At 39.8% G+C, this 25,560-nt stretch overlaps 1 protein-coding gene across 2 annotated transcripts; it reads right to left on the bottom strand.

The window, feature by feature from the left end:
* Window positions 1–1,877: 1,877 nt before the first annotated feature.
* trpm2 (transient receptor potential cation channel, subfamily M, member 2) lies at window positions 1,878–24,002 on the bottom strand. Of its 2 annotated transcripts, none has more exons than XM_044217696.1 (34): window positions 23,984–24,002; window positions 23,203–23,306; window positions 21,921–21,994; window positions 21,455–21,623; window positions 21,159–21,339; window positions 19,459–19,622; window positions 19,158–19,338; window positions 18,977–19,038; window positions 18,694–18,894; window positions 17,878–17,983; window positions 17,055–17,176; window positions 16,156–16,530; window positions 15,680–15,817; window positions 15,448–15,577; window positions 15,208–15,353; window positions 14,842–14,954; window positions 11,510–11,608; window positions 11,103–11,316; window positions 9,839–9,957; window positions 9,612–9,744; window positions 8,556–8,727; window positions 8,120–8,300; window positions 7,575–7,756; window positions 6,606–6,738; window positions 5,611–5,698; window positions 5,295–5,379; window positions 5,046–5,191; window positions 4,861–4,925; window positions 4,536–4,565; window positions 4,352–4,438; window positions 4,183–4,261; window positions 3,986–4,087; window positions 3,105–3,221; window positions 1,878–2,925 (listed from the first exon to the last, which is right to left on the bottom strand). In XM_044217696.1, the coding sequence occupies exons 1-34, from the start codon at window positions 23,985–23,987 to the stop codon at window positions 2,809–2,811; spliced, it is 4,419 nt and encodes a 1,472-aa protein (XP_044073631.1). In that variant the 5' UTR covers window positions 23,988–24,002; the 3' UTR covers window positions 1,878–2,808. The 2 variants fall into 2 exon arrangements, with proteins under 2 accessions (XP_044073631.1, XP_044073632.1); XM_044217697.1 differs by lacking the exon at window positions 23,984–24,002 and adding an exon at window positions 23,615–23,663.
* Window positions 24,003–25,560: the final 1,558 nt, after the last annotated feature.

Below are 25,560 nucleotides of genomic sequence, written 5' to 3'. Positions count from 1 at the left end.
AACACCTTATCATGGCTGTTTTAACCTTTTGATGTTGGGGATGTTCCCATTAAGTGCACACAGCAGACTGTACGTGTGTGTCAGTACGTCTCTGCGTGATTCACACTACCTACCTCATATTTTCTGTATCTCAGGTTGTTTTGGTATTAAACACAACTTTATTCAGGAATATGCACCATGTGCAAGCATGGACACACTGCCCCTCTAAAAGACTTGGTAATTTGTTTGTTTTGTTTTTTAGTTATGCAAATCTAGGATATAAGGATAAAGGGTGTATATGTCATAGTGGTTGTTTCACCCTCTGAGACAAACTTGTGATTTTGGGTGACATCTACTGTAAATAAACTAGACTCCGCTTGATTTCCCTAATGCATACATAACATAGACTACCACTGGCCTTTATTGTAATAACAGGCAGTTGCAATTCATATATCCAAACCAATGCTTATTTTCTAGTCACTGTGCAGGAGCAAGCTTCTGACCACATTGTGTGTGTGTTCTGTTCACAGTGGAAAATTGACAAAATGTACAATTCCTTCAAATGCCAGCATGCCACATTAAAACTGATTGTTCAGTGGCATGAACCATTCGACAAAGCACAACAGAAACAAAAGTTGACTAGAGCAGAAAAAAATAAAATTGTGGATGGATGGTGTGACAGCTCCAGGGACAACTCTAAAGACAAAAATAAAAAATCTAAATCAGTAATTAGTAGTAAATCACTATTGTTTGCTATTTGTCAGGTTTCCAGATTTAAAACTGGGAGTGGAGTCCACTGGCACTGTTTAATGTTGTCATTTCAAGTAAAAATGGTAAAATACATTAATTTCTTACTACCAAAATAATGCAATATACAAGTACATAGTGTATACTTTATAGTATTAGTATATAATAGAGAATTGAGAGATTCCTGGTGCTGTATCAAATTGTTTCTCTTTTGATTTTGTTTATGCTGCCCATAGACATGCTACAGTATATATATATGTCTCATCTTGTATTCTTATGTGCTTTTAACAATCACTTGTTTTTTTAATTAGTGTGCAGTCTCTGGGACAAAATGCATAGATGTTTCTCCACAAGTAAACAACATTACTTGGTACAAATTTGCTTTTTCACATTTGATTAAATATAATCTTGGCAAATCTAGTTGATGTACATAACTAACCTAATAATAATTTGACAGCACTGGATGTTAACAAAATATTTGTACAACATTTGGTCCACAACAACAGAACACAGCAGTGATTCACAGAGACTCTAAGCTGCGCTTTGTGGCGCCGTTTGTGGTATCGTGAAATACGAGCAGAGTGAGAGCTCTTCGTTTTTCTGCTCTCTGACGCTGTAGTTAAAAATAGCTTCTGTATGTTTTCAATGGCGCTGCGCCCCCAGACTTACGGGACAAATATAACAATAAATTCAGGGATGTTAGAACAGACTGCAGTTACATGGCTTCATTCTTGAGTCAATAGTCAAAAGGCACTTTGCAATCAGTTCACATTGACACTTTTCGACTACACATTAAAGTCACCGCTCTGTATATTTTCAGAGTAAGAGCATGACTTCTGATTTTCTTGCGAATAAATAATTGATTCATCTGAAGAAGGAAAAACCAACAGCGGAATGAGGAGGGTGTGAAACCCATACTGCACTGTCTGGCTACCTCTGGCTGAAGCAATGAGCGCCCTCAGAAGCTGCTCTACTGGCTGCATGCCTGGCAGGTGCACAAAAACAGTGTCGAAAATTTGAACAGACAACAAACGTATATGCACGAGTTCACTGTGTTGGGATAAATCCCAGAGTTCAGTTTCAGTTTAACTTCTCTGCATAATGATGCGAGACAACACATTTCTATTCAACACCAAAAGTAGTCGAGATAATTCAATTTTGGTAGCTTTTTTAATAATTATGAAGGCCATGAGTGATTGAATATGTAAAGGTCACATGTGAAATAAACTGCAACATACACAGATACCTTGACATACAGGAAAATTGAGCAGATAAAGTATTTCAGTGGTGGAAGAAGTACTCAGAAGAACCTTTACTTCAATTACAGCAGCAGTGGCCTACCATAAATTCAAAGTAGTTTCACTAGCAATAAAGTAACTCCTGCATTCAAATAAAAGTACAAAAGTATTATCAGCAAAATATATCACATCCTTATTATGCAGTACGGTCCCTTTCAGAAGATGATATTATTATATACTGTAAGTCACATTATTGTGTTATTATTGATGCATTACCTTGTAAGTGTCATCATTTTATATACAGTAAGATGATTATTTGCCTTTGTATGTTTTGTGAACGTCACATTTCATGATTTCTGTTGATAACTGATAATGATTTGCATTTGTATGTTTTGCATGAAAAAAGTAACTACAAACTGTGCTGTCAGATAAATGTAGCGAAGTAAAAAGTACAATATTTGCCTCTGAAATGTAGTGATGAAGTATGAAGTGGCATAAAATGGAAATACTCCAGTAAAGTACAGCTACCTCAAAATTGTACCGTATTTGAGTAAATTAGTTACTTTGGACTTTATTTCAGTGAACACATATGAATGCTAACACATGTATGAAGTGTACAGCACAGTGTGCAGGCGAAACACTTAGTTTACTGGCCTATGACATTTGTGCAAATAGCTGAAAAATAATCCACAGCAGCATACATTATGGCTTTATAGTGTCTTGTCTTTTTTCACAAGTGCTTTCAGTGCAGCAGAATATGTGAGCCTTAAAAAAAGACCATATGAACAGTCAGAAGAAAACCTGTGGACAGGGAGGCACGTTTACAGCTACAGCAGTGTCAACATCAGAACTTCCTGTTGTGCAGCTCAGCGACCTTCCGCAGAGAGTCTCTTTGGTTCGAGCCAAGTCTGGTATTGCCACTCACCTTCTGCCACTGTAGAGCGCCATGGCTGCTCACCACCTAAGAAGCAGATCATCACAAAACAATAATAAGCAATTATATATTCACTGTAGATTTTCATCCCCAAATATCACCCAAATGCACAGGAAACAAATAGCCCATCAGTCAAGTTCTTCATGTAATTGTAAAATACTGTATGCTCTATGTATTTTAAAACAATACAGTAATAATGTTCTCACCATATTGTTGATATCTTCCATCGTCCGGCTCGTCCTTTCCAGGTGAATGTTTAGGACGGTGGTTTCCACCCAGGCATTATCTGTGTTCCTGCAGTCATCTACATAACCCTCAAACACCTAAAACACAGTAACAAAGCAACTGCAGGTCAGAATCAAAAGGTTCCTCAATGTCAGGGTCAAGAAAAGCATGAATTATTATTCATTTCATTCTTAAACAGTATTCAAATCAACAACAGTGGATTACAGGTTTGATCCGTCACAACAGCCAGTGTGTCCTGTAAATTGTCCTTGAGCAAGGCACTGACTAATTAAAGCTGATAAGAGCCTCAAGATTTTGGTGTGATCAGATGTCTGGAGGTCTTCTTGCCATTGTCCACCCCATTTATGTCAATAAGGTTAGGCTAACTAATAGAAACACCTCTCTGTATAATGCAATACAGTTCAACAACAGCACAAACTGCAGCCTCCATAACGACCATAAAGTTGAATCAGCACCTCTCTAAAACATTATAACCTTCAGGAAGGTATAATTTATTGCAGGACTGTTATATTACACTGCATTACTTTTAGCTACGTGTTCCTAATAAACTGGCAAGAGTTTAGGTTCCCCAGCTACAAATTCAAAGTTGGTTTCCATAAAGCTTGGGGCTATTTTTGATTCCCATACAGGTCCACAAGGCTTCTCAGGTCATCAGATAAAGGGCTCCTGGTAATGCCCCACTCAAAGTTCTTGAGTGAAGTTCTTTGAAATTACTTTTTATTCACTGCTGTACTTTTTGTAATTATTATTCATCTGACCGCTGTCTGTAAACCAGACTGCCCCTCCAGGAACATTCAAGCTCTATGCTACAAAGGCAAACCAAAGTGTTGAACAGACCTACCTTTGTTCCCTTTGATACTTTTGCATTTAATTTTTCATACAGCTTCTTCCCCATGGTTCTCTTAAGAGTCACTGGCAAGTTGTCAGCAGATTGGACGGGTCCCTGCAAGTTTCAAAATCACAACAGGACTGTACATTTTAATTTGAGCAGCTCAAAAAAGTAAAAATCACCTGAAGTGATCAAACAGCGAGACTCACCCCAGGTAAAGCCATGTTTCCTTGGCTCTCGTCCCAAACTGCCAGGTACTCCAAAACAGATCTCTTGCTGTCCTGCCAGCTAAAAATCCATTTTTTAAAAAGTCTTAGATCATGCCATGCAATCCAAACAACCTTTTTAAAAGCACCGTAAGGACATGAGATGACCTACCGTGTAAGCACAAGGTCTACATTCAGATTTGGACCAAGGTGGCTTAGTGCACCTCGTCCCGTGATGCCCGTCCTCCCTTTTGGGTTTCTAATGACAGATAAGATAAACATCAGACATCAAGACATGCTTGTAAGGTTAATGTAAGTGCTATTTGATGCCTTGTGTATCTTATCTAGTATCATACCTGTAATTATCTAAAGCTTCTGATTCTGATCTGCAAGAAGAAAGAATAAATTAAATGTAAGAGATAAGAAGGCTGCCTTGTAATCAGAGAGTGGACCCAGGGTTAGGTCAGAAAGGTTAGTTATTCATTTAAGTTAAAAAATATTTCACATACATTTTTATATTTGATTTGAGATGGTTTTATGATTCTTTGTTTTAAATAGGAAAATATTTTGTTATCTTGACAAAAACACCGATAATGACTTGTCTTAGCTGCAAATATATCCACATACACGATGCCTAATAGGAACCAAATTTTATGTATGGTCTTCTCTTTAAAATCATACCCATCCACATGGTCCCCACCGTCTTCAGATGCGTAATAAGACGGCATGTATGAGCTGAAGTTGACCTGAAAAAAAGAGGACATGAAAACCACCTGGATCCAATAAACCCAAAACATCTTTTTTTGGCAGTGATGTTCTGAGGACCAGCAGTTGGTAATTTTGTGGTGGACATTTATGCGAAATACCTTCCATGGCACCATCTCCTCAGGCACTGGGAAGCGTGTGACTTTGCTGTTTGGGTAGTGAAATTGACGAGCGTTCACGTGGGACACATCCTCTTTCTCTGACGTATTTCTCAAAGTGTCGTGGGACTCGTCTGTTGAAGTTAATGCTGCATGGAAGAATGCAAACGAGAGGAGTATATGAATATAGGAATATATTTGCAAAATGATGTAAATTAACAATAATAATGAATGAGGAAGTTGGTTGCTGACACAGTGATGGTGCTCCTTTTGCTGCAAATTCCTGAGATTTCAGACTGTCCACAATCCACTGCAGGGCTTTGGCTGACTGGACGACCTGATGAGACAAAATAAAAGTGGGTCAAATACTTTTGATGACTGCTTATACAACGTTGAAGATGACCGATTTTCCACCGGAGACATCTGGAAATAAAATTCAACAACCACACGTGGGTACATCAAGAAGTGTGTCATCTCTTTTCTGCATCGTGCCTTGCTCCCACAGCATAATGTGAAATGTTACGGACACAGGTGCAACATTAGTGATAACCAAAAATCAGGTCACAACCTGCTCCTCTAGTCGAGCCAGTCTTTTGATCGTGTCAGCAGAGCTCGTCTCCTCTTCCCTCTCCAGCCGATCGGCTATGGTGCCAACCCTCAGGAGACAAACAAGAACACGATAGGTGTCTGGTATTTATTTGAATATCACTCCTACACTGTTTAATGTTATATACTCTATATATTTAGTCAAAGTAGAATTAGGGCCTCATCAAACCTTAAAAACATAGACTATGTTGCTGCATTAAAGGAATAGTTTTAAAAGTTTGTGAAATCTTGAGATGAGAAAATTGATACCACTTTCATGTCGGTCCGTTAAATATTAAGCTAAAGCCTCCAGCCACTTAGCTTAGCTTAGCTTAGCACAAAGACTGGAAGCAGGGGGAAAGAGCTAGCGTGGCTCTGTTCAAAAGTAACAAACTCCCTGTTTTAGTCTTTATGTTATGTTAACTATCTCCAAGCTCTACCTTCATATTTAACGAACAGGCACTAAAGTGGTATCAATCTTCTCATCTAACTCTTGGCAAGAAAGCAAATAAGCGTATTGCCCAAAACATCAAAGTATTCCTTTAAACCTGCATTAACTGATTTTTGCTCTGGCTGGAAACGACACTGAAGACTGCGGTGCAAGGGGAACCAAAATATTAAAGCTGCCGGTGGTAAAACCAAAACAGTGAGCTGAAAGACACTCAAAAGCTCCATAGAGCTCAGGGAAACTGCAGAGGTGGGTGGTAATTCACTGTAGGTTTTTCTCTACGATCGACAACATAATCGCATAGTAGTAAAAAATGATGTTCATTTCAAATTTCTTTTGTAATTTTTTCTTGTTGTAAAATACTGGATAGTTGTGTCCCTACAGGTCTCAAAAAGTTCAAATTAAACAATTTGGTTGAACTGCTCACAACTAAAATATATGTAAGGTGTGATGAGATGTCTCACATAGAGAGCAGTACCCTAGAGGATTTCTACGCAGCTATTCTGGGAAACATTCCTGTGAGATTTTACTTTTGGGCCGTGTCCAGGATGCGTCGCTCCATGCTCTGGGTCTGCTGCTGCTGTGTGGACAGCAGGTATCTGTCCTTCATCAAGGCCTCCCAGGACAACAGCTCCTCTTCCTCTATCTGAAGAAGCTTGTTCTCTGAAACACAGTGTCACATGCTTTTTTTCATTACCATACCTAATACTGTACATATGCATATGCACATTGTCACAACAACTTCCGTTACAGACAAATTGGGATTGAGTTAAACCAGAAAGGGGACATTTCAATATGTTAAAATCTCTGGTGCACCCTAAAGAAAACTGGACTGGGGTATGAACACCAAAAACAGACTGAGCTGTCTGTAACCATCATACCAAAATCAGTCACAGCATCGACTGTGAAGAGGGTGAAAGGACAAAGAAAGATGAAGACGGAATAACATCAGAACCGAAAGACTATCTTTGAACAGAGTCGGGAGGTACTACGTCCCCTCATAAACGACCAAAATTCCATACGTAGGTAACACGATATTAACAACTGATAAACCTAGTAACCCCCGCCCCTAAAAAAAAAAGAAAGAAGAACGATGAGCCGGTCTGAATGGAGCTATAAGATCCGGCTCCCTTCAAAGAGCCGTAATTCCCATCACTATCATGGAGATGGTTTAGTTGTTGTGATAACAGGTGGATGTATATGGGGGGCGAAATTGTAACCCCATTGTAAACACAATCATAGCTCTCAAATGAAAAAAAAATGCTTGTTTTGCCAAAGTAGATCTGGGAATACAACATTTTTTTCTTCAAGGACTTGACTATGAAGACAGTAATCTGGTTCATAAATGCACTACTGTCATCTAAAATCAGTACGAATGTCATTGTATGAAAGGTAAAGGTTTTTCAGCTAAAACCAGAGAGGAAGTCTGCAGCTTATAACCATGAAGTCTAAATATCTAGTCTTTCAGCATATGCAGAAATAAATCATTCAATACTTACTAAACTCTTTGCATATGATGGGGGGCCTGCACAGCACCATGTTCCTGAGGAAGAGGTAAAGATGGCTGAAGATGATTAAAGGAGGAGGGGCAGCAGGGCGACTGTGGTACTCGTTAATTAGCTCGTATCTTTGAAACTTCCATATTCTGTCTGTGTTGTCCTGAACTTCCTGGAACGTATAGCTGTGCAGGAACACAAAGAGAGACATAGGATGACAAGGGAACACTGATTATAAAGTGGTGAAAACATCATCATCTAAACAAGACACTCAGGAAGACTCCTCCCTGAGGGCAGGGCCTAAGCAACACAGATTAACTTAAATTTCTGAGTTCTCAGACCATTTTCACAATTGAGAATGACTTCCGGATGGGAGCTGAAACGTCTTGATTCTGAAAACAGTGTCCAGATGACTACGACTGAAACCTTTTCTACGATCATCATCGAAACTAGTTGCAGGACTTGCAAGAACAGCACGTTGCAGAGAAAAGCTCACACTACTAAAATTAGGACTGAATTAAGACACAAAGACGTTGAGAAGAACTCACTTGAAGATAGCTATGAGCAGGTTGAGCAGCAGTATGTTGGCAAAGAGCAGGTAAACACAAAGCATGATGATGGTGAGCCACTCGGGGAAGGCTGGTGTTTGGTTTTCATTCAGCACAGGACACTTGGGCTTCAGAGGATTGGTGCCAGTCATGCTGCAGGAGTTTATGTCAAATCCAGCATCTGCAGAGGGCAAAGACATTGTTTTCTTAATGGTAATAACTTAATTAAATAACCAGGTCTGAGCCTCTTAAATGTCAAAAGGGTGAAGAATGTGTCCCTGAAATACTGAAACAAAAAAATGTGTGTAAAAATCAGCAAAACTAGATTCACATATACACAAATAAATAACTATATTATTTTACGTAATTTTTCACTTGACAGAACTACAGTGTTTCAACTACAAAGAAAGTAATACTATTTTCCATCTCCACTCACTATCAATATTTGTGGGGAAATTCCCAAATATGATGAGGTACGGCTCATAAACTGCCCCGCGGAGAATCCAGTCCAGCCGATTGTCATTGTGGATGAGGATGCCTTGTTTGGCCACACCGTACGCCACCACCCAGATACTCAGCAGGAACATGAAGAAGAACATATCCATCATCTGAAGGACAAACGACAGACATCAGCCACACTGAAAAATGTGGACACATCTGAATACTGCAACCAGTGGAGACTTTTCAGAAAGTTGGATGATCCCCGAGGGGAAACTCTTTTGTTACAGCTACTCACTATCATGTCAATGCACACAGGAATAGAAGTACTAAGCAAAAAATATAATACACTATAATACAGGTCAGATAAATTAAGTACAAAGTGGATATAAGTATAAAATTAAAGTAAGTGTAATGTACAAAGTGGACTTACCAGTTGATGATAAGTATGTGCGGTATAATAATACAATGTAATAATATAAGTTGTAAGTAATAGTGCATGTACTGCCAAGTTAAGTGTAGCTTATTAAGATGATTATGAGATGGTGGATAATGCACAGCAGTAATAGAAGTATGAATAAATATCAATAAATTAAACTGAAAACAGAGTATATTGCACCGGAGTATTAAACAGAGAATATTGCACAATTATTTCAAGTATTGCAGTGCTGGTAATGGTCCAATGTCCAGTTTAGTGACTTAGGGTCATATAGACTGACACTTAGAGGGAGGAGTTAAAGAGTTTGATGGCCACAGGCAGGAATGACTTCCTGTAGCGCTCTGTGGTGCATCACATCCATGATGACATGTTTCAGTATTTAAAAGGTTGCCCTGTTGTAACAAACAGACCAGGTGCAACACTTTGTTTGAAACCACCTTTTATTTAACACAAAGGGCACATCTCATCTGCAGACACCTGATGGAGGCCCAGTGAGGCAGAAGCCTCTTTTTATATTAGATAAAAGGTCTTTTGGAGCGTAGCATTTTGTGCTCTGCTGTTGCTCACGCATTACATCAGTTCAGCATTCATTATATTTGTATGTAGCCGTCTCACCATCCTCTTGACTATGATGATTTTGGGTCCCAGGGTTCTACTGATAGTGAAGATGGCCATGAGACGGAGGCAGAAGACCACAAAGTCGATGCAGAGGAAGATTTTACCCGCATAGAACAGCTCAGTTGTCAGCCTGAAATAGAAAAACTTGGCGATTTGTAGATAACCCACAGGGTGGAGAGCACTTTCATGGCCCAAAGTGATTGTCTGGGAACATGGAAACTTACCTACATGCAAGGCCAACAATAAAAAGGAGGGTGGACAGTACATCTAAAATATTCCACAGGTCGTTGATGTACTTCTTGGCTTTTTTACGAAACCCAAAGCCATCAGGATCATGAAGCAGCTGACATTCAAAAAAACAAATTAAAATTGGCAGTTAATATATAAATATTTCTTAGAATAAGGCGAATAACCTTGGTTGAGTAAAACCTCAGGTGGAGCCCAATAACCAAAGTTGTTCTAACTAAGAAACATTGAACATGAAGCCTGGTACAGTGAATGAAATAAATAAGGAGTGAGAGAGGAGGAAGCTACGATTATGAGGCCTAGTAGTTTTGCTATACCTTGAAAAACTGGCAGTCTATCCATTCTTAGATATCAGCTAGGTAAGCTGGTTCAACAGCCTGCTAAACTTCACGTCACAAACAAAAGAAGAAGATATGGCCACTTATTGTTGCTTTTTTGCAATAGAAATAAGAAGAAGAAAAATAATTTCATTATCTCTTGTGGAATCTATGTATATGTGTATTAGATTAATTAGTGTGTTGTACTTAGTATGGGGACGTAATGTAGCTAATTCTTGATACTTCCTGGCATAAGGGACAATATTACTAATTGAACAATTAACTAGTCACTAATAAACTTTTGTGAATCCTGTTTTTATGTGACTGTACTACTGTGTAATACAGTGTATATCTTTTTTTTCTGATTTGTGATCACTATCATTGAATTTGTTGTATTTCATCCAATACTGGATACTTTCAGTTTTACAAATTATTCTAGAAAAAACTTCAAAGGCCAACAATCGGTATTCAACATTTACTGGAAGTGTGTTTAGCTAGCTGTATGCCTACAAACACAGAAGAGAAGACGCTCCAAAAGTCTGTGAGAGAGTCCTCAAGCACACCAGGACAACCCTAAAGCCTCACATAGTGATCAGAAACACTTTTAAAAGTCTATGAGTCTGTAAGGATAAACAGGGCCGCTGTCTATGTTGAAAAAAGTCTATTCAAGTTCACCATTTTGTTCTCCAGTGGATCTTTCCTTGACCTACTGAGGTTTTACTCAACTAATACAATCATTTTAATCTCCAAAGCTGCTCTGCTTATTAGATATGTTTGCAAATTTGCTTGAGACTGTCAATAAACTATGGCGTTATTATGCTATGATGAGAGAACCATCATTGACGGGTCAGTCTTCAGACCTCAGTATATGTTGATTTATCCTTCAACATTTGTACATGTGTGTGTCCCAGCTGCGCTCTCTCACCTGTCTGACCTCCTCACACACCAGAGAGAGCAGCCAGATGTAAAGCAGCACCTCCCCGGCAGAGGGCGTGGGCTGGAAGTCGATCATCAGCACCACAGCAAACAGGAAGAGGAAGGCGAAGTAAGACACGATATTCCAGTAAAACTTGACCTGCGGAGAGCTGTACAGGCAAACCAGTCTGGACCAGCTACCCAAAGGCTTCAGGTGCTGCAGGCTGGTGAAGTCAGTGTGGACAGAAAGGTCACTGGGGTCAGAGACAACTTGATGTTTTCATGTTTAACTAGTTATTTTTCTGAAGTGACACGTGAGACACTTATTTTTTGCTTTCCCTTAACTGACAACAGTGACCTCCGAATTAAATAGGGTCATTCCTTTTGCAATGTATTAAGAGGCAACTGTCTACTTACGGGCCACGAGAATTTGTTCGAAGTGAACTTCCTGTCACTTTCTCCACAGTCTGGATCTCCTCATTCTTCTCAGTTTCTCTATGGATGACTTCATCGCGTCTAGGGAGAATTATAATTCATTAAGAAACAATAACACTTTTGAACATCACTGTAGATGTAGTACAAGCAGCAGCACAAATATGTTAATAAATTCAGATATGTTAACTTATAAAACCCTACACATTATAAACTGCTTTTAACAATGCGTCATAAATGACAAAGAACAAGAATCAGTTATGGTTAGCAAAGAAAACAGTAAAAGATGTCTTGCTGCCACCAGGTGGTGTCAAATAAATACAAATACATGTGTGTTTTCTGTGGCAGAGGGGCACAAACCACTGCTACATTACATTAAATGTATGAATCTAAAATTAATGTTATTACTTGTATTACTGTCAGTACATAGAAACACCTTACATTTTATTCAGCAGAGGTAATAGGTATGTTGACTCTAATGCAGAACAGCTTCAGAACTCCTTGACATGCTGTCATATACAGTCCTAAACTAAGTGAAGTAAAAATTTCCAGACTGTTTCTCAAGAAGGAATGCCTCCAGTTTTTTTGGAAGATGAAGGACGGGGGACATGGACTATGCAGTCCCGAGACTCCTTTATGACACTAATATGATTATTCTTGTGAATAAAGTCTTAAAAAGCATTTGACTTCATCCAACTATCATAAAGCCACTGTAAATTGTATTCAGTATCCATGGTGGCATTCTTATCTTAGGTTAATATGGGAACACTATGAGGCTTTTAGATATCTTGGCTGTTGTATAACCATGCAGAACAATCATTGGCCAGACTGACTTCGATAAGATAGCTGCTCTTACATTTTCACAACTGTTGGAAAGAGACTTCATATTATGTTCTTTTTCCGAATGTAATCTTGGATCTGAATTCAAGAGAAAATGGTGAATGACAGCTTTATCAGAGTATTGCTTTTCTTCGATGCTCAGGGTTCCAGGGTTTGTGCTTCTGATACCAAGTTCTCATCCTTGTGCATTGGCTTTAGAAACAAGTGGTGTACAAATGGCGGCGCTGCCATTTTTGTCAGACCAAGTCACACCATGCAGACACATGTGCTGAATCAATGTGGTCATATTGAGGTAGTTTAGTTGTGGGGAGTGCCTCCTTTCCCTGTCAGTATCAATTTCTGACTGCTGTTCCACTTCATTGGTTCAATTTAACATGTGAAGGTTCAATTTAACAAGTTAATTTTGTCTGTGTTTGGCATTTGTAATGACTTCTCTTTGCTGCATTCAATAATTTTGCCGTTATTTCTTTTTCATGTGACACATCTCTTAATTTATTCATCACTCTATGTCCAGTGTGGTTTTCCTGTACCAATCTCAACACAGTATCTTGCATAATGAAAACTCTAATGTTATTAGAGATTGCTAAACGCAGTGACATGCCATTTCTCTGCACTTATTTCTTCCCATCAGCACAAGCCCTGATTCCTATTTAAGATTGTGGATCAGTTAGTTAACCCAGCCTCTCCTTGTGCCTCTGCTGATTGTGATGCTTTGTGAATTGTGATTGTGAAAAGTAACTTTTGCACTTTGCTGGAAAGGTGGAGTTAATAAGATATGGTATCACCCCCAACCCTGCCTTTTTAGATGTGGATCACCTGCTCAGGGATTCTTTGAGCAATTTTTCTGCTGTTACTCTGCCTGAGCTAACAGACATCATGTCTCTTATGAGAGTGTCCTCCAGCCCTCTGGACAAAATCCCTACTAGGTTTTTATTGGAAGTTATGGATTGTATTGCGCCCCATTTGCTAATTATTTTTAACAGCTCACTGTCTACTGGCTGCGTCCCAGATTACTTTAAAACTGCTTGTATCCAGCCAGTCCTAAAATAACCTAGGCTTGATCCTACCCTCCTGGACAACTATCGTCCAATCTCCAAACTGCCTTTTATTTCGAAGATTCTCGAAAAACTTGTATCTAAGCAGTTTCTTGCTGCTGTGGAAAACAATAATACTTTTGAAAAGTTAAAATCTGGCTTTTGTCAGCACCACAGCACTGAGATAGCCCATCTCAAAGTCACTTATGACCTTTTAATGAATGCAGACGCAGGCATGTGTTCAATTCTTGTGCTGTTGGACTTAAGTGCTGCCTTTGACACATTTGATCATGGCATTCTTTTAGATAGATTGAGGCACTGCACTAGACTGGTTATCATCATATTTGTCCAATAGGAAATTCTGTGTCACCATTAATAACCACATGTCATCCCTTTCCCATATCAACTACGGTGTGTCTCAAGGTTCAATTCTGGGACCAATACTGTTCTTCTTATATATGCTTCCCTTGGGTGATGTCATCCGCAGACATGGTATTTCTTTTCATTGTTATCCAGATGACACACAGTTGTACCTCCCTGTCAAGCCCACTGACCTTAGTATGCAGAGTTCTTTGCAGGACTGCCTGTCTGACATAAACAACTGGATGTCAATAGTTTTTCTTCAGCTCAACTCAAATAAATATGAAATCCTTGTTATTGGGCCCCAAAACATCACTAAACAAATACTGCCATCTAGTGGTAACCTGTCACAACATATCAAGCCTGTTGCAAGAAATCTTGGTGTCCTGTTTTTTCTCCTCACACCTCGATTATTGTAACAGCCTGTTCACTTGTCTTAATCAAAAAACTTGACATGACTGCAGACTGTACAAAACTCAGCTGCTAGGCTATTAACCAGGGCCAAGAAGTACGACCACATCACACCTGTTTTAGCCTCTTTACATTGGCTCCCTGTTTGTTTTAGGATTGATTTTAAGATCTTATTGATTATTTTTAAGGCTCTTCATGGCCTGGCTCCAGACTATATTTTAGACCTTTTAATCCTTTATGAACCTTCACGTAGTTTGAGATCTTTGGGTAGGGGTCTTCTGTCTATTTCTGAGTCCAGGATGAAAACTAAGGGGGACAGAGCTTTTGCCACCAGGGCCCCGAGGCTCTTGAAAAACTTGCCCGAAGAAATTTGGTTGTCTGAGTCAGTGTCTTCTTTTAGGTCTCTTCTCAAAACGCATTTTTATCGGAAAGCATATCCTGATCTTATCTGAGCTGTATGTTTATTTTATTGTTTTTATGTATTTTATGTATTAAATTTATTTTATATTTTATCATTCACTGTGGTATTTTATTTCTCTCTCTGTGAAGCACTTTGTACTTTTGATAAGTGCTCTAAAAACAAAGTTTTATTATTATTATTATCTTGTGAAAGGCCTTTAAATCCGGGAGTGACTTATTTTTATTTTATTTTTTACAACTGACAGGACTAACCTGAAAACGAGAAAGCCAGTGAAGATAAGTGGGAAGAAGACCATGCAGATCAGGACTCTCCATACAGGGTTGACCACTGAAAGCTCACCACACCAGATCTGTGTCAGAAGAACCTTGAAGACAGACATATTTTCAGTCATACTGAACCCTGCAGCAATTAATGTTGTTGAGATTAAATACTCATCAACATGAAATTCTTATTCATCAAGTTAAAGTCACTGATCACAGTTATTCTACTTCTTCTACTCCAAAAAGTTTTGTATTCAACACAGTTTGTGGGCGTGCAGTGAATGTTCTACATTACAGTGCAAACAGATGGCAGTCTCAAGAAAAGTCCCTAAAGATAAATCTGAAAGTCTGCTCTACCTGAACACCTGACTGAGCTACAAAGCTTTTAGCATCAGCCTCCAGTGCCAGCCTCAGGCACGTCGTCCTTCCCCAAAACGGTGACGCACGAACTAACAACTTCTGAGCCCGTCCTTCGTCACTGTTGTGGCACTCACTGAACACACCTGGGACACACACACAATGAAGACAAATGCTAACCTTGTAAAATCCCTATATTTTATACCAGTAAAGCCACTCATTATGTCTGTGGTATTATACCAATGGCGTGTTTCTCATAGTGATTGGCGAGCTCTTGCATTTCCTCTGCCTCGTCTGCATCACTTCCTTCCTCTGCCATTTTCTTCAGGATCTTACTGGCAGCCAGAGCAGCCGACATGCAGTCTCTACACTATGCACATACAGATACAGAAAGATGCAAGGCCATATAAGCACAACACACAAACGACTATTTTCAACCTTTGTCTATATGTAAGTGTACGTAAGTGTATACCTGCTCCCATGCAATTTCAGCCAGCTCCTTATTATTCTGGACGACAGCCCAAAGGAAAAGGTCTCTGCCTGGGTCTCTCTGTGCTTCAGCATTGTCCTCCCTGAGTGGAGCTGGGGAACCTGCCTCACTTTTAGAAAGCTAGAGGAAAAGTGAAGGAATGTGCTGCATTAATTGCATGGTTTATATTTATTTTTTTTTAGCTAACTGTTCAATTATAGTCCCTGTAAATTTTATTTTCCAACATGAAGGTCGAAACGCCCTGTCCACAATTCTGGTGGGAAAATACTGAATCCTTTCTCCCTTTATTTATTTGTTGGCCTACAAGTAGTCTTGTGTTAGTTTTTAAATAATAAAATGTAAATCCTCCCAGGGTAATAAAATCCCCAGTTCCCAGAATAAATACAGAGGACATGAACTCAGCGTCTTAAATGCCACAACCCTGAGTCGTACAGTACATGATGGATAAACAGACTCACTGATATAGATGTATCCTCCATAGCCATGTTGAAATGGTTTGTAGTGGGGGAGGGAGGGTAGAGAGGCTGGGTGAAACTGCCCAGCAGGTGGCGCACTTCATCAGATACGTGGGTCATGGTAATCATTTCGCCTTGCCCTGAGGGAACTCGAACCCTGCGGGTGAATGCTCGCTTGCCGCTGCAGCAAGATCTATGGACCCGCTTGGCCAGCTTGCGGAGAAAGAAGCAGCCGGGCATCTGTTTGTAGAGCTTGCACAGAGTTTCCACGTCCTGCAGGAAATCCTTCAGACTCACACCATTCTCCAGCAGCAGACTCACAAACTGAGGCTTGTTGCCAACCAGGGCTGAGAACATGGCCCAGTGGAGGTCACTGGACTACATGGGAACAAGCCAGTAGAACAAGAGCGCAATGAGCATCTTATGTCAGGTGCTCTTTCATTTAGACATATTGCTAAACAACCCTTTGGCTGACATTAATGCGTTTCTTTAAAGTCAAAATGAAACAACAATTTCACAGGGCAACACACTTCTCTAGGAGGATTGCTCAATAAGACAATGATGTAAACTGACTTGGATAGCAGTGTGGAGAGAAAGACAGTCTTTTATGAATTGTCCTCTGCCCCTCATATAATAAAAAGTTTTATGATACAAGGTTTTATGTTTTAAAAGCCTGTATATAGCCTGTATACTGGTATTGGATGAAATTTCCATGTAGAAATTTTCACCACTCAAATGTTTTTCTATTTTCTTGGAGGAGAAATCATAGGATAATTTTCCATGTTTTCCCCAGTCTTATCTTAATAAAGACAAGATGGGTTGCAACGTTTGTCAATCCTGCATCTGACACAGATTGCTGCTGGTGTTGGTGTTACTGTATGTTGCATATCAGGCAAACACACCTTCCACTGGCTCTCCTCAGTGAAGATCTCAGTCTCAGCTATGTCCACTCGGTTCCAGGCTATAGCCAGCTCCAGCTGCCTCTTCCAGCACTCGATTCCCAGTGACTCGCTGGTCCTCGAAGCTGAGTGGAGAATTTATAGTGAGACAATTTATGTGACACTCTTAACACATTCTGTTTACATTGAGTCAACAGACTGCTGGAGAGATGAAACCTTTCAAGACAGGCTCTCTAAACAACAGATCACCCATGCTCCTCAATCAAGGCACTTTTTACTGTATATTGACGCAACTAAGTCTGTTAATTTTCTCTCGATCAACAAACTGATAAATTAACTAATTGTTTCAGCACTTTACATTCTGTAACATGACATAACCTGGGGTTACACTGCATGATCAAGTAGCAAAGCTTTACTCAAAAACAAAGATGCTACTATGAACTTTGTGGCCACAGACGAAAAAAGATGTGGATGTCCTCACTAAGCAAGCAGGACGACTGCTTGGAAATGCATTTTAATTGCATTGTTAATGACTGTTGTTTGGTGCACTTTGGCTCAGTATACTTTTATAACAATGTGCTGTAAGTTGAACTAAATGGGTTTCATCAGTTTTTCTTAAGACCAGCATGAGGAAGAATACAAGATGCATTGGAATTAAATGTGGCTATCAATGTCTCTCTGTATAGAAAAGCAATCGTTAAGGTGAAAATATCTGCAAGAATATCTGTGTTGGTTTTCAATCTCTGCACATTTGATACCATAGTCCAGTCACTGGGCACAACCTTTCCGTCATCATACAGCATCAGTGTGAAAACCAAATCCCTACCTTTGAGTAGTGCTTGAAGAATAGCCACATCCACATCCTGATTGTGATTGTCCTCGCTTACTCTGAATACTGTCAGCAAGTGAGACATCCTGATGATGTCCTGAATCTGGCACAGAAAACAGACACAATGTGCAGGGTTTCACGTCAAAGCAGCATGAATAACTTTCTCCAGGTCAGCAGATGATAGAAAAGATCTATCTTTGGATATGTTTTTAAGTGGAGAAAGAAGGACTGTACAACCTTCTTGATATCAGAGCTGAGTAGCTCCCAGATTTCTAGCCATAGGTTTAACTTTTTTTATAGATGAGCGGAAAGGAGCTGGGATGACCAAATAATATGACCTTTGACTTCTAGTCGTTGAGTTGCAGGTAATTGTTAGACATCGAGCACTCTATCTCGTCAAGGCAGTAAAATCGGGAGTATCGTCAGCATAAAATAGAAGTTGACATTATATTTGCCTATCTTTTGCTTATTTAAAGCAAGACATACCGTAGCCAAGTTTTGAAAATCCATTAACAGACCAAGTCTAAAACTCTGGTGTGATGGTCTATTGTTTTACTCTTGAAAAACTTACATTTATGATAAAGGGAAACACTCTACCTTTGTAAACATGTGGATGTGCTAAACATCAGCATGTTAACATTGTCATTGTGAGCATGTTAGCATGCTGATGTGAGCATTAAGCTCAAAGCACAGCTGTGACTAAGTAAAGCACAGAGCTGCTAGCATGGCTGTTGACTTGTCTTGTTTGCAAGAAAGAAAAGGTAGCTTGGAAATCGGTCTATAATTGTTGAGGTTGTCAGTATGTTCACATACCTTCTTGGTCCATTCTATGATGCTGATGTCGGGAAAGTTTTTATACTCTTGGCCAAATAATTTTTTCATTAACTGGTGGATGAGGGTGATAGTGACCTGGGTCATTGGCAGTCCTGCCACCTGAGCGATCACATCTGCTATTCTCCCAGAGCCCTCCAAGATCACACATGGTGTACCATTCAGCATGGCATTATAGATGGTCTGAGAGGAGAAACACAAGACAGTCAGACAAGACAGAGGCACAGAGAGAGAGAGAGACAGAAAACTGATTCTGATGACTCACATTTAGAGTGCCTGGTCCTCCATCCAAAACCACACAGACCACAGGGATGGTCACGCCATTCTCTGGAGGTTAGACAACAAACAATCAATATTAAAAGCAGGACAGGTAAAAAGAATCAGATTTGAGATGTTATCTGTAAAGGCTTGCTGCTTTTTTAGACACTGCATCAACTCTTTTTAACCTTTGTTTCCAAGACACTTTCCGGAGATGCATTTCTCCAGACGGCTACGCAGTTCAATCTCCACACCGTAGTGTCCCTGAGTCCCATCGTCCACCAGCAGGAAGTGGGTATGGTTGTTATCAAGGCAGGAGAGTCGGCCCTGGCCCTTGATGTCCATCAAATAATGGGCTGGGAAACAACCCTGCGGACAAAGAGGAGGAGGAGAGAAATGAAGGCAGAAGAAGACGTATGCTACTGTATGCAGGTGACGAATCTTGCCACAAGAAAGAGACAAGCCACATGTGTAAAGTGTTTATCGTACCTCTGAATGCACCAAAGTGTCCCTGTTATGAATTACTCCCCACGTTGCTACTCCAATAGCCACGACTTGGTTCTGCATGGAGCTGCTCAGGGTGTAGTCCCTCACAGCCTGCCCTACATGCTTCATCACACCTGTGTGCGTACCACCGGTGATGATCCACGCACCTGTGTAGAACACAGCATATTTCCCAATTCAATACTACATACTGTACATACACTATATGTCCACATACTTTTGGCCATATAGTATATGTACAGTATACTGATAGTTGAGCATGGCATTCAAAAACCATGGGCATTAAAGGAATAGTTAGAAATTTTCGGAAATCAGATTTTCTTAAATCTGGAGTCTCCGCTGGTTGCCTGGCAACCTCACAGTGATGAGAAGACTCCAGGAAGTCACTTCTCCTTACCAATATATAGTTCAACACACAACCCAGATAAAACCTCAATCTGTTTTTTATACATTTCGATTTTTGTACTGATTACACAAATAACATATGACATGTTAATCAGAGAGCTTTAGAGGTGCTGGTAGACAGATTTTGCCAGGCTAGATGTTTCCCCCTGCTTCCAGTCTTTATGCTAAGCTAAGCTAACTGGGGGCCTGCTGTAGCATCATATTTAATGGACACATATGAGAGTGGTATAAATCTTCTCATCTAACTATCGGCAGGAAAGTGAATAAGCGTATTTCCCAAAATATCGAACTATTCCTTTAATATGCTGCTATAACAGCCCTCACTCTTTTGGGAAGGCTTTGCACAAGGATTTGGAAGCTGGCTGCAGGGATTTGCTCCCATTTAGCCATAAGAGCACTAGTGAGCTTGAGCCATTTATGTTGGGTGATAAGGCCTAGCTCGCAATCAGCGTTCTGATTAATTTCAATGGTGTTGGATGGGGTTGAGGTTAGGGCTCTGCGCAGGCCAGTCAAGTTCTTTTTCAACAAACTGAGAAAAAATGCATTATGAACCTTGTTGTGTGCATGGGAGCATTGCCATTTTAAAACAGAAAACATTTGGCACAAATCTGAAAGCACACTAGTGTCTAAAATATCCTTGTATGTTGTAGCGTTAAGAGTTCCCTTAATGAGGCCAAACCAAAACCAAGAAAAACAGCCAAAAGTATGTAGACATGGACCACATACTTTACAGTGCGTACTACCATACAGAATATGTTCATCTTTATAGTGAACTGCTGTCATATGTCAATGAAACTGGCAGTGACTTCTGAAAGCTACTGCCAATTAAACTCAACTAAGAGATAGCTTTCTGGCACTGCCTTACTACCAACTACAATTACTTAGATTTTTTTCTAGCTGTGAGTAGCTTGATAGCTGGCATCTTTGCTGGCGTCTTTGAGTACACATGTGAACACACTACATACTTTAATCCAGTTATGCAGCATAAAATGGGACACAGTTAGTAAGATTAGTAAGCAGTAAATGAGGAAGCAGAGAACTTTAAATGGCTCAGGCCTAAGGAATGGACCTTTGAAGCATATAGTACACAGTGTATTTGACTGCATGCCACAAAACTTTTGACTGCATGAATCTGAATTGAGGTGAAGCAAACAGAGTGGAGGTGGCAGAGATGGCAGACGCCCACACTCCATAACTACATATGTACTCATAAAAACACATTCACAGACTCTCTGGCTAATCATTGGTACACCTTGACATCTCACACATAAATCTCTGACCTGTTGTCTGGGCCACTTTGATAAGACCTCTGTGGAACATGTTCTTGAGACGAGCCTTCAGATAGAAGTTCTTGGCTCCTCCGGTCACTGAGATCAGCAGGTTGGGAGGGGAAAGTTTCCACTGTTCAGTAAGTAACTGGTACAGGATCTCAGAGCTGGTGTCTGTGGACACTCGTGCATACTGAGAATGGACACACATACAAAAACAGACGTAAAGGCGAGGATAAAGACATGCAGGCACACATTTACATGCACTCAAGTAATGTTATTATAGCGGAGAGAAAGGGCGGTTTCACCTTGCCCGTCTTCTGTCCCAAACCACCAAAACTGACGTCTCCAAAAGCATCAGTGGGCACTTCGCGGATATGTTTGTATCTGTCCCAGGACTCGCCTGTGAAGTTCTCTGGCTTGATGGCTTCATCCACATGATCGGTCTTTGAGTATCCACACTTGCATACATCCTCTCTAGTGGAGAAACAAAAGCTAATACTTGTGATGTTTCCATGTACCACAGAGATATCAAGATAAAACAAGGCTGTTAAATCACACATAGGGAAGATGTAATTTCTCAGTGGACAGTATGAGGAAAGAGACAGCTACTGGAAACAACTAATGGATTTAATTATTGTGAGGGCGATGCCTCCTCTCACATCAACACAACAGAGGGCAGATGCTACAGCATCTCTGTATTATTGTGCAGCATCAGCAACTACAAGGTCAGTTCATCACCAAACCAACACAGTACAGAGCAGCTTAACCTACCTGACATCTTTTTCAAAGAAGCAACATTCCCTCTTGTGGATGCTCTCCCTGATCCAAGCAACAAAGGTGCAGCGCTGGAAAGAAGGGGAGAGATAAAGGTGCTTAGAGGGTCTGACTGCGCTGATCGCCAGAGCTTCCCCCATCCTGTAGGCAAGGTGGGGGGGCTACGGTGCACAGATCTGCCTCAGGCTGAGAGCTGACAGCATGGCAGGAGAGCGGAGCCTCTGCAGTCAGTGCTGTGGGTGCTGGCTTGCACTCAACACTGCATCAGTGATGTCAGAGCTGAGCAGACTGCTGAAACCCGACTAAAGCTTCCAGCTATCGGACAGAAAGTAGTTGGATGCCAGTTCTGGATCAATAGATAATTGCATTACTTACATGCTAAATAAATTCCAAAACAGGAATATGAACAATCCACCATTTAAAAAAAAAGATACATAGTGTAGTTGGTAAATGATTTATCACATAAAATCAAAACAATTTCTTGTACTTGTAAGAAAAGGATGTAGTTGAGGTTTTTCACAAATTAACAAAAGTATCCAGTGGAAAGTGATTAAGTACATTCACTTAAGTACTTTGCTTAAGTAGAATTTTGTCTTTTCCATTTTATGGTACTTTATACTTCTACTCCATATTTATTTAACTGCTATGGTTACTTTTCAGATTAAGAGTTTACATACAAAACATGTGATCGGTTTATAAAATATGATGCATTATTGTGGAAGTACCAAACAGTATAAGAAGTAGTTAAAATTAGCTCCGCCTTGACAACTACAACATTGAAGGACCACAGACATATGAACGTATCAACGATAATGATCCAATAATATAATAACATAACACTGACGGGGGCGTTCTCCGTAATAAGTATAATACTTCTAACATTTTAAAATTTTAAATGCAGGACTTTTACATGTGATGAAATATTTTTATAGTGTGTTAATACTACTTTTTCTTAAGCACATGATTTGAATACTTCTTCCACTGAAAATATCAAAAACGTGATGTGCTTTTGAAGATTTCTTAATGCAAAATGAAATGCAGGTCATATCTTTCCCACAAAATGGTTTTATGACATTACATCATGCAATGCACCAGCTTTCATATTCTCCACAAATATCTTGATAATAGAACTGAGTTTATTTTGTCTTTTGCTTTCGTGCATTCATATTACAGCAAGGAGAATATTTTTTGTAGCCAACCTATGTAACACCTATGTACAATTAATAACAAAGCCAGTTGTTTGAACACAAGTAAAAACATGTGACAGGCGAACGCTCACCTTTTTAAAACAAGAAATCCCTTGATTTAGATGAAGATTGTTCTGCTGCAGCTGTTCGATCATTTGCTGGGGGTGAACCTTGCCCTCAAATTTAGGCAGCATTTCTGAGGAAGTAAAAAAAAAAAGTTTAACATCAGTTGAAAACCTCTTGGAAGAAGAACCCTGTGCTTCTTGTGGAGGAAGTCTGAAGAGACAAGAGGCAAAGTGTGCATGTTGTCAGTTACAGACTCCTAATCTATAAAAGAGCCTGCAGAGCCTGGGTTGTTATTATTCTGATTGCCTTTATCTTGCTGACATGTGATCTGTTCCTCCACTGAGGCCTCTGGAATAGCAAGAAACTCTCAACTCCAACAAATGGATTTTTTATAAAATACTATACCTACAATACCACATATTTAAAATCCACACTAACCTGTTGATTCAGTCATGGTAATAAATCCTTCATGATCGCAACTGGACAGAGAGGCTGTAATTACCTTTTTATGTTGCACTGTTAAATGGCTCCACCCTCTCAAAACAATATTAACCTTGAAACTCACATGTCAGGGCTCACATGATCACCAAACCAAAGGATTGTGATATATATTTAAAAATGTGAGCTTAACACATAGAAGGACACACCAGTTTAATTCACCGGTTTGAGAGTGTTTCATACATGTACTTTTATGCATTTCAGTCAGTGTTTTCAGAGCCCAGGTGGAAGAGAAGAAAGCTCACTCATTTTGCAAACATTAAGAAAAAAATCAACATTTAAAGTATGATTTGTCAAAGTTAACATTACCCATCTTGCTACTTTCAGATCCTCCTTTCAATTGGATAAACGACAGCAACAACATGAAGTCGTTCCTGGTGTCTAGCATGAAAAACATACACTTTCAGGCATGTGGAAGTGCTATGTTTCATGTCCTTCACCAGGCGTTACAGCACCTGTTGCCAGGTGACACCTCCAGAGTATTCAACTAGGGATCTTGTTACTGAATGGAGATCTGATTGGCTCTCAGTAGCAAATACATACTTCACAATTTTTTGAGTTTAATAATAATAATAATAATAATAGCTTGGATTTTTATAGCGCCTTTCAGGGGACCCAAAGACGCTTTACACATATGGAGGCAGGTGAGAACCTTGGCTGCTGAGTTCTGCACATACTGGAGCCTGTCCAGGGGTTTGCTGGGTACCCCAGACAGGACTCCATTGCAATAATCCAGACAAGAGGTGAAGATGAAGGCATGGATGAAGGTCTCTGCCACAGAGTCTGTGAGTGGTGGCCAGAGTCTAGAGATGTTTTTGAGGGGGTAGAAAGCAGACTTGGTGATTGGTGGATTGGATGTGTGACTGGAATGAGGTGGGTAGAGTCCAGAAGGACACCCAGGTTATTATGGAAGTACCAGACAGTAGAAGAAGTAGTTAAAATTAGCTCCAACTTGACAACATTAAAGGACCACAGACATATGAACGTATCAACAATAATGATCCAAGAACATAACAACATAACGCTGATGGCGGGGCCAGTCTCCATAACTAAAATTTTAAATGCAGGATATAAGTTGCAATGAAATATTTTTATAGTGTGTTAACACTACTTGTTCGATTTTTTCTGAGTTCATTCTTGACCTTAGAAACCAAAAAAACAAAACAATCTCACCATAATGTCCATTTAGTAGCTGATCTTGCGCTTTCAATCGTATCACGCGATCTTCATCAGGAGATGGAGTTTGTCAAATTGCCATGTAATTGTTAGATGTTCAAATTTCCAATTTTCTGAGCACTTGCATCTCGTCCATGCTGGATTAGGAATTGAGATTAAAAAATCAACTGCTACATGAACCTTGTGATAAAATTGTTTTGTCAACCATTCTGAGGATGTAATTTTAGAGAAATCTGCAACACCTGTAAGCATGGTTTTTATTCACTGGCAGCCTTTCAGGTGTAAAACAATGGTTTAAATTTTTACTTATGCATCTATGGAGTTCATGACGTGGCTTTAAAAGTAAAAAAGCTGCGTCCTCTTCAACATGATTTCTCTACTACAAAAGAATATCTTGGTAATGCGGCTTCTTGGTAAATCTATGTAGTTACTTTTGAGCAAAACAAGTGCATAGGTCTTCATTGATGATGATTGCCTCTATTAAGTTAACTGCCTGCTGTAAAAGCTGGAGTATGTGTAGTTAAAGGGGTCAGAGGTGTACAGTAGGAAGTGAGCTGCAGCAGAGTTTGTTAATGGGATGTGTGTGAGGGCAAAGTTCACCTTTCAGGGGTTTGAGCTCAAATCAGTGTGTAGCAAAATACACCAATCAACTGACATAATGGAAAGGAAATTCAAATCTAATCATGTAAATAATTCAAATTAATGACTTT

This window comes from Siniperca chuatsi, linkage group LG12, assembly GCF_020085105.1.
Source record: "Siniperca chuatsi isolate FFG_IHB_CAS linkage group LG12, ASM2008510v1, whole genome shotgun sequence".
NCBI classification, from domain to species: domain Eukaryota; kingdom Metazoa; phylum Chordata; class Actinopteri; order Centrarchiformes; family Sinipercidae; genus Siniperca; species Siniperca chuatsi.
Note: the sequence above shows the minus strand (reverse complement) of the source record. Positions and strands in the feature narration are given on the sequence as shown.

Coding starts and splice junctions, on each gene's coding strand:
- trpm2 (XM_044217697.1), bottom strand. Junction 15,578..15,679: donor CTGAAATTGCATGGGAGCAG/GTATACACTTAC, acceptor GTATGTGCATAG/TGTAGAGACTGCATGTCGGC. Junction 9,958..11,102: donor TGTGTGAGGAGGTCAGACAG/GTGAGAGAGCGC, acceptor TTTGAATGTCAG/CTGCTTCATGATCCTGATGG.